This window comes from Scardinius erythrophthalmus, assembly GCF_964197995.2.
Source record: "Scardinius erythrophthalmus genome assembly, chromosome: 17".
In the NCBI taxonomy this organism is placed as follows: Eukaryota; Metazoa; Chordata; class Actinopteri; order Cypriniformes; family Leuciscidae; genus Scardinius; species Scardinius erythrophthalmus.
The window spans coordinates 7,986,618-8,001,554 of NC_138237.1; the positions used below are offsets into that span (position 1 = coordinate 7,986,618).

Sequence of the window (14,937 nt, forward strand, 5' to 3'; positions counted from 1 at the left end):
AATAGCCATATTTTGTAAAACAAATGCACTGAAAAATAAAGGAAACTTTCATAATTAGTTTTGTACTAATTTCTATAGATGTGATTGGGCCAGCCCAGTGTCAATCAAGAAAAGAACCAATGGGCCGCTGATCTAGCCTACGTGTTTAATGAAAAATGTCAAAAAAAAAAAAAAAAATTATTAATAATAATTAATTAATAATATATATATTTTTTTTACTAATGTATAACAACGGTAGGCTACTTACCCAGCGCCGCCAATTATTAATTATTAAAACAAAACAAAACAAAACGAATGGGCCGCCGATGTACTAGTTTTGTGGGCCATTGAGACAAAGACAAAAAAAAATTAGCCTATTAGATGTATCGGCCCAAAAAGCACGTCGGCCCACCGGGAATCTCCTAGCCTACATGCGTGGACGTCACACTTTAAATCCTACCTGTTGCCTTTGACCATCCACTTATTTAGCTGCTGGCGCATCAGTTGACATGCCATCTCCTTTTCCCTCTTTCTTTTTCTGTTTTTAGTCCCGACAGCTTTTTTGCTTTATCCATCTTTATCGACTCGTACCTGGTCGCTCAGCGCTCACGGCGCCCCCGCCTGCTCGCGATATTATCCCCCCCTCCTCCCCCATGTCAAAATTCTATGATGGAATCTTATGAAAATCCTACTCTAGCCTGTTAGTCCTCTAAAAAGTTATATAACATTGAGGAAATGCAGAAATTATTTAGAAACGCACAACAGCAGCTACATATAGATTTAAAAAAAAAAAAAAATTACCATCGCTTAGGCGCCCCCCTGGTGCTGCGCGCCCCTATGCGCCGCATATAGCGCATACCCACTTTTTGCGCCACAAAGCCCTGAATGTGCAGCAACGGAGATTTGGAAAAATATTAATAAAATATACATGAAATTATGGGAGAATAAGACAATGAAATAATGATCAAAATGAGCATCTATTTGCAAGACAAGATTAAAAGACTAGCCTATGCAATAAAAAAGAATTCCTACAGGCCTACTGCATGTGGCTACTATATGTACAAATACTATTATTTAACCTTAAAGGAGAACTCGGCAACTCTAGCGAACTCTAGTCACTTCTTCGCTGATTTTTCCTTTGTTGTCGCATGTTTTCCCCACGAGCTCCCCCTACAGCTGTGGGGGGGGCGTATATTTCACAACACGGTCGTAAAAAACTCACTTGCGGCGGCCTCCTCCCCTCTACAGCTGCTCATGTGCGTTTGTTTTGATCGGAGCAAGCCAACTGTATCGTGTGGAGCTATGTCTACCGAGGTGGGTAATCTGGTAATACATGCGTGTGTGTTTATGTCGAATTGCCGTAAAGCAATTCGTGTTTCGCGCTCGTTCTCGCTTCTCACGAGACTTCCAATTTCTATCTTGCCGGGACGGTAGTCCCCAAGTTGCAAGGTTGGTTTTCCGCCTGGGAACGCTGGGGGGAGCGGGGAAAGTCACCAATATCACCAGAACAGGTTGTTTAACCATCCAAATGAATTCTAGACAGTTTTATTAAGTTAAAAAAGTTACCAAGTTCTCCTTTAAAAAAACTCACTTTAACCCCCACATGCTTAATAATCTGTGTAGGATTGAGTGCGAAACAAACACAAATGAATCTTCCAGGTGAATTGTTCAAACATAGTTTCTCACAGAACTGAACATTCCAGACACCAAATCACCAACCCCAGAGCCATAAAAGAAGGCTCCAGCCAGCCAGTCTCCGCTGACCAACGAAAACCCCCAGCTAAGAACTTTATGGCCATGCAAGCTTCAAAGAAGATGAGCCCAACTAAAGAAAGAACTGGTCAATGTAAGATAGCTTGGAAAAGAATGATTGGCTCAGAGATAGCACAATTCAGCCCGATCAAGATAACAGCAGAAGCTGCTCGAGCCCACAACATTCCAGACTCCCCCCCCCCGTAAGGACCTCGGATAGACCTCAGGGTGTAAAATCGTTTCAAACCACAGAGCTGAGATTTTACCTATAACATAAATAAAATCATTCAAGAACAATTTTCAATGGACTTATAGATCAAGCATCATGCAACGACATGATTCTATATTGTTCCTACAATAGATGGGTGTATCTGATATGCTTAGATGCCATACAATTCATGTAATTGTAATAATTGATAGATTTTTGAATGAAAATGTGTTGTGTTTCATATCGATATGATCTTATGTTCTTAATTCAAAGGATGGCTTGATTGAAATCTGTGGAAAATGTTTCGGATTCTTATAATAGTAATAATGTCTTAGCTGTGGCCTCTGTACTCTTTGCTAGAGCTTAGAGAGTAAGGAGAGCACAGATAAGCTTGATTTATGATAAGAAGTGAAGAGAACGCCACCTCCTAAACAAAGACAGTGTCTAATTGGTTAGAACTGATCCAGGAGGCTGGGTGGACATTTGAGTTTAAAATCTTAACACCAGAACAAAGTAGAGTTTCAGTGCAGAACCAAAAATGCAGCGGGAGATGAAGATCTAAGACAGACAAGTAACCATGTAAAACGCGCAGACGAAATAACCCAAATCAAGATCTGAAGAACATGGGTTAAACAGCTTCATTCAAGCCATCATCTACTCTTCTCAATTTCCTTTCTTTTCTTAGTTTCCTTTCTTTTCCGTTGTGAGTCTCGGTTCTAAGTTAAGTTTTGCGACAAGATTTCGAGCCACGTTTCTTCTGCAAAGCCAGCTTCAAACAAAGACTTTCATTCCGCCAGCATGCCACGTGCCTGACCACGTGACCCAGACATCAGGCACGCGGAGACCAGCCAACGAACGGACCGGGAAAACCCTTTACACCCAACAAAAGGGAATCCCCAAAAGCAAAGACAAGCAAGTACTGCCTCCAGACTCTTAAACTGAACTGGTGTATTTGATACTGATTTAATAACCTAGGAAACGATAAAAGGGTTAAACTAATGATTGATGGTTCATTCAGGTTGTGTTTTATAAGTGCATAGAAACTTGGGATTACATCATCTCACTCTTAAACTCACTCTTAAAACTTAATCTTTCCTTACTCTCTTTCTTTCTGCAACGCGTATGAATGTGTGTGTCTGTGTTAGATATTAGTTGTATGTGTTAGAATAATCAATAAAGTCTTGTTTGTATTTTAAAGAGAAATATTACTTGTGTTATTGTGCTTACAAATTTAATGTCTTAAACTTCTGATCTAAGTTACCTTGCTAACTATATAGTGTTTCACTATAGTTCGGATATTTATATCCGTTGCAGAGTTGATAATTGCAGCCAGTTCAAATGAACCGCGAACAAGTCATTTGCTCGGTTGTAATAAGTGACTCTTTTGAATTCCCTATAAATTAATTAATAATTCCTTTGAGCTAAATTGTAATCACTACAAATTACAAATATCTTACATATTGGTGGAGAATGCGGGCAGTTTAACCTAAAATTGTAAGCATATACGAAGTAATTATATTGTCATAGTAGCCTATGCGGAGAGATCCGAACCTCCGAGTCTGTGTGTGTGACGTATGCAGCGCGCGCCGCGCGCTCTGTTTGAATGAATGACCTGCTGCTTGAGCTGTTACTCTAGTCTAGTCTGCCTCCCCATTTTATTCTTTTTATTTGTTATTTTATTCAAACTGCAGTAAAATAACCCAAGATATAAGATCCCACGCAACGATAAGGTAACAATTGAGCGTGTCCCTCGTCTAACGTGAACGTTAGTCCTTATTTATCTGATCGTCACTCAGTGCGTGTTCCACTGGGACAACATTCTCCTCACAGAGCGATGAGCGTGTTTCTAACGTTATTTGTTTGATTCACCGTGCGTGTTCCACGGCGATTCGTGATAAACTTAGAAGCCTATATTTGTGACTGGCAGTGCGAGTTCCACTGCTAGGACGAATATTCTCAGTTAAGTTTTAGTTTTTCCCAGGTTGTCAGTGCGTGTCCCACTACAATCCCCGTGATAAATAAGCTTATCTGTGTCTGTTCAATTAATTTTCGTATAAACACTGCGTATGTCCGAGTGTAATTGAATAGGAGTTATTTAAAGTTGTGTTCAAGTAAAGCTTGACGTTGAAACTCAACCAACAGTTAAGAACCCTGTTGTTTTCGTGTGCTCAGATAAAATTGCACAGAGACGATCCACAGAGATCGCTATAGCGATATATTGTTCCATCTATTACAGCACAAAGCTGTCCTTTAAAGTTAATCACTCTTAAACAACTGAGTGAAGCCCCACGTCGTAAAAACAGCTACGAGTGGTGTCCTTTATTTGTATTTTTGAAATGCGCCGACATTTCACGTAAGATGATCGACGTGTATATTCTTTGAACATTGTTGAAATGCGCCGACATTTCATGTAACATGCGTAACTGTTTACAAACTGTTGCAATTCACATGTTTGCCCACTAGCGTTGTTTTGTCGCCATAGTTACAATCGTGACACGGAAGTCTTAACCAACGCTTCCGGGTGAACTCTGACCAACGCCAAAGTGTAAACAAACTGAAACAAAACCCAGTTGTGGCTAAGCTAAGGCTAAAGCTAAGCTAAGTAGTTGTTTACAATTGAGGCCTAATATTAAATGCTAAAGCCTAAGCATTATTTCCGGTTATCAGTAGTAAAATCAGTGGTTAAATACAGTGTCTGTTTGAACAACGTTAAAGTGATTTAACCATTTAAACACCTTGACTTTTATACCTGTTGGTTCTTTTCTTCTTTCCTCTTTTACCTGTCTCATACTTTATTTTTCTGTGAAAAGGAAACTTCGGTTCACAATTATTAATTTCATTTACCTGCATTTTACTTGAAAATAAAAGACTGGTTTATGATTATTAATTGCCAAATTCTAATTTGATTTAAAAAAGGAAATATTAAATCAAGATTGAAGTTTTATTTTTCTAAACAGGTAATCTCTAACGATTTCTAGATTTATTTTTACTAAATCTAATTTCTTAATTCTCATAATTTCTAAATTTATCTTTTAGATTTAATCACTTCAGGTGAATAAGTCTTAAACTTTGAAAGTTAAGTAAACTTATTCAACCAACATTTCCCTATTACAAATATTGTTAGACTCATACTTGCTCCTGTATTGTTAGTGCGTTGTATCCTCCGTTTCTCCTTTCTTTTTGTTACGGTTATAAACCTAACTATTCTATCTGATTTAGTCATTTACCTCTTTATTTTAATTTCCCTTTTGCTTATTTCGTCCATTACATTATTACTTTCTTTCATCTTTTTATTACCTTTTTCTTTTCTTTTTACTCTAGCTTGGGAGTAACACACCTGAGCCTCAATAGGAGACATTGGTATCTCACTACAAGTGTCAAATAAATCAGAGATAACCCTCTCCTACAAAGTTTTATTTTTGAATGTTTAGTTGTTGGCAACTAGCAATTCTGCACTCGTAGTTCGACAAAGGCTCCAGAGCCATTTGTGGATCCAATCTCCTTCCCTCCTTTCCTTCTTACATCCTTCCTGTTCTGTCCTGCTTTCCCATTCTTCACATTTGTAGGGAACAAACCTGGAAGAACCATAAATCGAGTCTAAAGAAAGAGAAAGATAATTTTTCCAAAGAAAACAATTATTAGGTATTTGATTTTTGATCAAACCCTCTCTGTTCTCCATACTCTCCCTGCATCTGTAAACGCAATTTACAATTTGACATCTTATCCAAGATCAATTAACAGAGACAAGTGTTGAGCAACCGTCGCCTTCAAAGCATCCCATCAGAGCTGTAAGCGGTCCAAACTGAAGGTGTGTCAATCCTGTCAAACTTAGAAAAGAGGTATCAGCATTATTATTGTATTATTTTTCGTTGGAAAACAAACAATTATATTGTTTACCTTTCTGGAAACAGATTCTCTTTGATAGGAAACGTTTACGAGAAAAATATTTCTCATAGTTAAGAACTTTCTTTCTTTTTGTTATTGAATTTGTTTTAACCTTTTTCTCTATTTTTCCCTCACTTAGTTGAGTGACAAAGTTTCCACATCACTAACCTACCTGTCTACACTGAGACCAACACTTAGACATTGCAACACTTCACTATTGTTGTACAGTCACTGAAACGACACTTAGTGTTCAACCACATATACTGTAGCTCATACCCCTCACAGATCTGTGTCAGTCTCTTCACTCCAGCGTGCCAACATGCCGTGGACGACAAACCCCACTGACGACGTGGACGTCTGGCTCAGAGGCATCACAGACTGCCTCACACCAAAGACAATTGAACTGTTATTATTTTTAATAATAATCATAACGCTGAGAAGATTCCTGACAAATGATTCAAGCCAAAACCACAACCACGTGGAACTAACCAAGATTATCTGTTCCCTAAGCAATGCCTTCACAGCCCAGCTGACACTAAGCGACAAGCACATCACCCACCTTCAGGAGGAGCTGACACGTGCCCAGAGCCGCATAGACAAGCTGGAAGTGAAAGTCCAGGACGACTTCAAGCTTCAGACCACTGAGTTCCTGAGAGAGCTGATGCACACTCAACTCTGCACTGACCAGCTCAAAGTGAAAGCTCAAGTCGAACTCGAAGTGCCCGACAAAGTGAAGCAAGAAACAAAGAAGCAAGTTTACAAGCTCCAAGAAGCCCTTGCAGTCACTGAACGTGACAAACAAGAATTAAAGACTGTCCAGAAGCACCTGGTAAACCAACTCCAGTCTGCTGAACACCAGCTAGAGAAAGCTAAAGCTGACATTAAAGTCAAGAACTCTAAGATCATTGCTCTGAAAGACCACCTGGAAAGGTGCAGTGCTGAAATCGACCATCTGACCCAACAGCGAGATGACGTCAACGACGAGCTCTACGCGGTCAGAGGTGAACTCCAGCACATTTTCCAACAGAAACCAGAGCCAAGAAGGGAGAGACCTCCCTCAGCATCACCACTGCTGAGCAGAACAGAGTCCTCCATCCAAGAACTGCCATACAACAGGAAAGGTGAATGGCCGCAACCCAAAACATCACCAGCCTTCACTACAGAACTGTTCACTGCCAACAAGCAACGAGAGCTCATCCAGGCAGACTCCAAAGCTGCGCAGGCGATGACCTTTAAAGATCTCAACAAGCTGGTTAAGAATATCACTCAGTTCAACCCGAACTCCACAGAGGGCCAAGACATTGAAGCCTACATCCGAGATATCAACTTCCACCTAGAGGTGAGACCACATGTGACTGACAGAGACAGGTTCTACCTCCTCCGATCCACCTGCAGTCCAGAGGTACGAAGCTTCCTAGACCGACAACCTGCTCATGTCAAGTCAAACTACCAGCTGCTATGTGAGACACTGATTAAGGAATTCACAGGCCCAGAGTCGGAACATGGTGTGTTAATCGCCTTGGAAACCAAACAAGGTCGACACGAGACTCCCCAAGCCTACTACCACCGTTTTCGACAAGCCTTCTTTGGTGCACATAACTCACCTGAACATGAAGAGGATGTGAATTTCAAAACCCTCTTCCTGAGAAACCTGCACCCTGGATTGAGTCATCATCTTTATCTCATGGCCAGCCCAGACACAATGACAATTCAACAGCTACGTGACCTGACACACAAGGCCCACATCAAACAGAAGATGTCCTCAAAGAAAGGTTTGAAAACATCCACAGTGTCAAACTCCTTCAGCCAAGACACAAGCTATGCACTGGAAGACACCCAGTGGCATGACAACACCACAGTCCTTCGCAAGGTGCACAGAGAACGTGACCCCCAGGCCAATGACGGCTACCACACCAACCGCATGGAAAAGCCATGGGACCAGCCACGCTTCTCAATGAACCCACAAGAAGGAAACAACTGGAATCCTAACTGGATATCCAAAGGCTGTCAACCAACGCATCCAAAAGCATTCAATGTGAGTAATCGACGACGAAACTCACCTCGGCACCACTCAGTCAAACACAACACTGAGTGTGCCCAAGAACAAGACAGTTTACCCTCAGAAGACATGGAGCAACTAATGAGGCAAATGAAAGTGTTCATAGAAAACAAGCTGAACACGAATGACCAACAAGATGAGTCAAATTCACTATGACTAGCGATGGAACGGAAGACCAATGATCATCTGGTACACCTTCATAATGAAGATGACGACCACCTGTTCTACAACAACACAGAACAGAGGGGTCTCTCACAGCCAACCACTGACAAACACCCAGAGGTACCAGAAAACACCACACTGGCTTCCCATTACTCACAAAGAAACCATCACACAAGCTCCAAACTCAAGAACCACGTGTGTGCTACAGTAACCACAGTAAGCACAGAAGGTCAGAAAGTCTGTCACAACCAGAAGGCATCACAAGAGGAGTGCAACAACGGAGACAAAGTTTTGCACCACAGCTTCACGCATCCATGCCAAACTGCCTCCCAATGTCTGCCAGAGAACTTCCTGCCTTACTGGACTGACCCCCAGCAGATCATAGAAGATCCCTTTCCTAAGGCAATGATGCAACAAGCCAACCTTCATCTAAGCTCATCAAAGCTAAGCCAAGAAGCACGTGGGCAAGCCTTCAAGAAAAGGGGGGGAGCCAAACAGACTGAGACAGATCTGACCATACATACATACATACATGCATTACCCTACGCCACTAACATGCTCACTAACACGTAGAGGTTAACCACATCTACCATGGAAAACATTCAACAAACATGTTTTCCCCACAGGTAGAAAACTAACTTCAGAAACTAGCTTAACGACTTAGCTACACTTACCATAGGAAACATACTAGCTATCCATCCAACAAGTAGAACACCTCTCATTACCCTGTGATACCTGACACCTTAGCTGCACAACAGTAGTTATAAGCCATACTAGGAACACTCAATTGTTTTGTTTTACCTCTTCCTTAACTTTCCTTCTTCTTGTATTAGGTAAAATGCATGTCTACCCCCCCTAAGGGTCAAGGTCACGGTAATAGGATTGACGCACCACGCCTGACACTTGTAAGCCGCCTTAAAACGAATGTGAGCCAGAGAGCTCCATGCATGATGGGTCACATAATTGTTACCACAAATTATTTCACCAGAAAATAAAAGGTAAAACGTCTTAACGTGAAACAACTTAGAAGAGAAGATAACAAACAAACGTAATCACAGAATTTGATCAAAGAATCACCGTACCGAAACAAATTAGAATAACAATCCCAAAATTTAAACTCTACTCAATATAATAGACCATATTGAGAGAATGAACTTGAACTTTTAATACTTAAGTAATCTAATGCCCTGCACCAGTACAGTGACCAGTCATGGAGGTGTTGTCTTGTTGTTTGCTTTGTATGTGTCTGTTTCTTCTACCCGTGTTTCTCCAGCGTTCACCGATGTCTTCATCTTAACACATCGCCGTACGAAGAGGGGATATGTAGGATTGAGTGCGAAACAAACACAAATGAATCTTCCAGGTGAATTGTTCAAACATAGTTTCTCACAGAACTGAACATTCCAGACACCAAATCACCAACCCCAGAGCCATAAAAGAAGGCTCCAGCCAGCCAGTCTCCGCTGACCAACGAAAACCCCCAGCTAAGAACTTTATGGCCATGCAAGCTTCAAAGAAGATGAGCCCAACTAAAGAAAGAACTGGTCAATGTAAGATAGCTTGGAAAAGAATGATTGGCTCAGAGATAGCACAATTCAGCCCGATCAAGATAACAGCAGAAGCTGCTCGAGCCCACAACATTCCAGACTCCCCCCCCCCGTAAGGACCTCGGATAGACCTCAGGGTGTAAAATCGTTTCAAACCACAGAGCTGAGATTTTACCTATAACATAAATAAAATCATTCAAGAACAATTTTCAATGGACTTATAGATCAAGCATCATGCAACGACATGATTCTATATTGTTCCTACAATAGATGGGTGTATCTGATATGCTTAGATGCCATACAATTCATGTAATTGTAATAATTGATAGATTTTTGAATGAAAATGTGTTGTGTTTCATATCGATATGATCTTATGTTCTTAATTCAAAGGATGGCTTGATTGAAATCTGTGGAAAATGTTTCGGATTCTTATAATAGTAATAATGTCTTAGCTGTGGCCTCTGTACTCTTTGCTAGAGCTTAGAGAGTAAGGAGAGCACAGATAAGCTTGATTTATGATAAGAAGTGAAGAGAACGCCACCTCCTAAACAAAGACAGTGTCTAATTGGTTAGAACTGATCCAGGAGGCTGGGTGGACATTTGAGTTTAAAATCTTAACACCAGAACAAAGTAGAGTTTCAGTGCAGAACCAAAAATGCAGCGGGAGATGAAGATCTAAGACAGACAAGTAACCATGTAAAACGCGCAGACGAAATAACCCAAATCAAGATCTGAAGAACATGGGTTAAACAGCTTCATTCAAGCCATCATCTACTCTTCTCAATTTCCTTTCTTTTCTTAGTTTCCTTTCTTTTCCGTTGTGAGTCTCGGTTCTAAGTTAAGTTTTGCGACAAGATTTCGAGCCACGTTTCTTCTGCAAAGCCAGCTTCAAACAAAGACTTTCATTCCGCCAGCATGCCACGTGCCTGACCACGTGACCCAGACATCAGGCACGCGGAGACCAGCCAACGAACGGACCGGGAAAACCCTTTACACCCAACAAAAGGGAATCCCCAAAAGCAAAGACAAGCAAGTACTGCCTCCAGACTCTTAAACTGAACTGGTGTATTTGATACTGATTTAATAACCTAGGAAACGATAAAAGGGTTAAACTAATGATTGATGGTTCATTCAGGTTGTGTTTTATAAGTGCATAGAAACTTGGGATTACATCATCTCACTCTTAAACTCACTCTTAAAACTTAATCTTTCCTTACTCTCTTTCTTTCTGCAACGCGTATGAATGTGTGTGTCTGTGTTAGATATTAGTTGTATGTGTTAGAATAATCAATAAAGTCTTGTTTGTATTTTAAAGAGAAATATTACTTGTGTTATTGTGCTTACAAATTTAATGTCTTAAACTTCTGATCTAAGTTACCTTGCTAACTATAGTGTTTCACTATAGTTCGGATATTTATATCCGTTGCAGAGTTGATAATTGCAGCCAGTTCAAATGAACCGCGAACAAGTCATTTGCTCGGTTGTAATAAGTGACTCTTTTGAATTCCCTATAAATTAATTAATAATTCCTTTGAGCTAAATTGTAATCACTACAAATTACAAATATCTTACATCTGTAAGGACAACATATTGAATAGATGCAGATTTCTGCAGTTATACCTTCTTTTCTTTGTTTTCTAATTTCACAGAAAAAAATCTGTAAAATATTACTTTGTAAAAATACAGACAAGTTCCTTTTAAAAAATGTAAAATTGATGTAAAACCAAAATACAAGCAATTACCTGTAAATTTAATAGTGGACCTTTAAATTACAGCAATATCTGTAAAATAACAGGCATTCACTGTATAATGACAAAATGGTAAAATTCTGTAAAACAAAATACAGACCATTACCTGTAAAATTACACTTTTTTTTACATTGTAGGCAATACACTGAGACCAGAATACAGGAGACCTATATGGCATGTATATGCACATATATGCACCTCAATTTTCCCTATATGTGGCATATATACGCATATATGCAGCATATATATTATCATATATATGCATATATGCTGTATATATGCAGAATATATGTGCATATACACTGCATATAGGTTTCATATATGCACATATATCCTCATATAGGTTCTTTCCATGTGGGTAATACTCACAGGTTGCTTTATTGCTGCAAATAACTATATCAGTGACTTTTTGATTGAACTCTGCTGACTAAGTTGTGTTAGGCTTCTTCTAATTTCATGTTCAATGTAACCCATAAAGTGCTTTATAGTGACAACAGACAAGAGGATAAAAATAGACACTCATGTTTAGCTTGATGAGGATATAGTCAAAGCTTTGAAAGGTAAACTGAGAAGTCAACGAAATTCGAATGCATATCTATGCAAATTATAATACATATATTCAAACATGGATACAAAAATGTTAATCATTGGTTAATTGTATATAAATTCTTCTTCTCTTTCACAGATCCTGTGAAAAAGCAGCCTTCAAATGTGTGTGTCTGTCTCAGTGTCTGAACCACAAGCCCCCAGTTGCAGGAAATGAGTCATACTCAAAGAAGTGATCGTCCACTTGAAGATGAAGATGTGACATTTAAACTCTTCTGTTTCTTTGGTTCAGCCATTTGTAGGCCTAAGTTTGTAAATAATGCACATTGTTATTCCGTAACTTTTTTTTTTTTTTTTTTTTGAAAATTGCATTGTGATGCTTATTTTTTTAGTGATGTAATATTCATAGTGTACTTTTCTGCCATAGCATTTCACTGATCTTTATTATAATGTATTTTGTTCAAGAGATTGTATATGCTGCTGCACTTTTTTAATGTATTCTTATGTATTTATTTTGCAATGTACACAAGATAGTTTATTAAAGTTTTCTTGATTTCAAAATGTGTGTGTCTTAACATTTATATTTAATTATTTTTGCACTTTTAATATACCATTTTGAATACTGAATAAAACAGCTTTATAATAAACTATTAGTGTAATAATGCATTTCTAATGAGCTGAAATGCTATTGTACATTAAAATGAAGCTTCAAAAATAATATTATTCTAATAAATAAAAATAAAATAATTATATTTTAATCAATAAAAAATATTCTAACTAGTTTAAGAAATATGAAATTATATTGTAAATAAACTGTAAAGAAATACACTTAAATGCATTAAATGTACTTGAAGTGGTTCTATTTTAGCACAATTTAATATATTAAAATATATTGCAAATAGTTTAAAAGAGTTTTTAAGCATATCTTGAAATACACTTAAAGGTGGGGTATGTGATTTGCAAAACGGCCGGCAGATTTTGAAAATACACTACTCAAATAGTCCTACCTTCTTTCCTTTGACTCCTTTTCCTTTTCCTATGGTACGACCGTTTGATTGACGCACTTACTGTCCAATGATTCTAGGTGGTCTTGGAAATGATTGGCTGGAGTTTTTCGAGTCCTGCCCATTACACAGATGATTAAATTGCTTAATTTTCATTTCAGTGCTTCTAACTCAGTGGCTGTAAGTGGGTTAGGAATAGGATTTCAAGTGATTTTGAAAAAATGGCCAAAAAAAGAGAATCACATACCCCACCTTTAATATACTTGAAGTTGTTTCAAAATTATAAATTTAATACGCACTTAGTATAGTATAATTTAAATATATTAAGTATGTACAAAAAGTGCAATTTAAATATATTTCCTTTTCACCTTGGTTACAGTTACACAATGTGTAAATACCATGCTAGCTAGTTACACACTTAAAACAAAAAGTATTGAGCAAAATATTTTTTTATTTAGAGGAACTTTAGTTTGTAGGACAAAATCAAAACATTACAGGTGAAAATTTTCCTTTTTTAATAATTAAATAATGATCATACTTGTTTCTTCTGGACATGATTTAAAAGTTTTTTATTAAAGAAAAAAAAATTGCTCTTTATTTTGAACGGTTTACATCGTGAAGATTTAAAAATGAGCCCTGAAATTAGATGCTGAATACATATATTTTCCTGTATAAATTCAGTTTATCACATCTGAACACAATCTACAGAAAAATACGAGCTATATATTCAGTACAGCGTGTGTGATTGTAGAATGTGAAGATCTGCTGTATTCAGTGCATCATGAAGTAGGAGAGCAGAGAACAGCAGAGGAACAGGAAGCTCTGGGTGACACTCTGAGCCCCGTTACACAGGTTCCCCTCACAACACGAGATGCCCTGAATACTAGGAATAAATGTGGCATCACAAATAGATGTAGTCGCACAGCCTTTTACAACGGCTGACAGGCTTCCAACAGTCACTGATGAAAAGAAAGAGAACAAAGGTTAGTCTAGGCTGGCAGTTGCTGTATGTGATTTGTATCAAATATTTAAAATAAATGGTGGAGAAACAAAAATAACAACAATCTTCGTCCTTTTCCAGATTCTCACCTGTTGCTTTAACACACCGATCTTCATTCCCTGAACAGCTCACTGTGTTTGAGCAGCTCTGTCCATCACAGTAGTAACATTTCCTTCCATTGGGGATGTTAGAGGGATCTACAGGAGGAAAACATGTACTAGTATAATATAATGTAACAAGCTGCTCCATTCAATTAGTTCACAACAGACGAGCCACACCCTGTATTTTATTTCCTGACTGAATGTCCTTTGCAAGTAAAATGAATGTTGACTTTAAAGAAGATAGTCATTTGCACAAGGTCAGGAAAGCACAATACCTGGAGCATCTTGGACGTTACACTGGTCTGTGTTACAGCAGGAAGAAGACGCCTTTGAAATGCCGAAGTTCATGAACCCACTTTGACAGTCAGCAGTACAATCTTTAATCTTCGTTTTGAAACTAAATTGATCTAAAATATGAGTTATACAGAAAAGACCAGTACATGTTATTTTGATGGAAAAATTATAAATGTTAAAAATGTACTAGTTTTCTTATTTCAAATGTTTTTAATAATACAATTGCCATTGTTAGCAAAACAATCTGATAGAAAACAATTTAAACAGCAGAAATAATCAGAATATTCTGTGATTGATTTAGTAAGTTCTGCCAAGAAAACGAGTCACAGTTATATGAGAAGTTACATTTACACCACTCGATCTGTCATGCTGGTCTTCCTACCTTGTCTTGCTGTTGTTAAACTCACGCAATTGGAAGATCCACTGGGACATGTTTTTAACTTCTGATTGTCACAAGAACCCGTCATACTCACGCACTCATAACAGCTGAGAGAGTGTCCTTTAGGAAGAGAAAAATAAAGAAAGAGACATCAATGATCTGTATTTGTACCCAGTAACATCACAAACACTATTTGTCTTCGTACCTGCAGTGAAGAGAATGAACAGGAGAAAAACTGAGATTTGCAGATCCATATTCGATCAGGAGGAGAAT

At 38.4% G+C, this 14,937-nt stretch overlaps 1 protein-coding gene across 1 annotated transcript; it reads right to left on the minus strand.

The window, feature by feature from the left end:
- Nucleotides 1-13,325: 13,325 nt before the first annotated feature.
- Nucleotides 13,326-14,937, minus strand: LOC308706337 (urokinase plasminogen activator surface receptor-like). Its single transcript, XM_081391934.1, has 5 exons — nucleotides 14,870-14,937; nucleotides 14,668-14,784; nucleotides 14,267-14,398; nucleotides 13,980-14,087; nucleotides 13,326-13,849 (listed from the first exon to the last, which is right to left on the minus strand). The coding sequence occupies exons 1-5, from the start codon at nucleotides 14,916-14,918 to the stop codon at nucleotides 13,662-13,664; spliced, it is 594 nt and encodes a 197-aa protein (XP_081248060.1). The 5' UTR covers nucleotides 14,919-14,937; the 3' UTR covers nucleotides 13,326-13,661.

Excerpts from the sequence above, each read along its gene's own strand:
- LOC308706337 (XM_081391934.1), bottom strand. The coding sequence starts at position 14,918 with ATGGATCTGCAAATCTCAGTTTTTCTCCTGTTCATTCTCTTCACTGCA. Across the intron at positions 14,785-14,869 it reads GTTCATTCTCTTCACTGCAG|GACACTCTCTCAGCTGTTAT; the intron begins GTACGAAGACAA and ends CTCTTCCTAAAG. Across the intron at positions 14,399-14,667 it reads TTTAACAACAGCAAGACAAG|ATCAATTTAGTTTCAAAACG; the intron begins GTAGGAAGACCA and ends CTCATATTTTAG.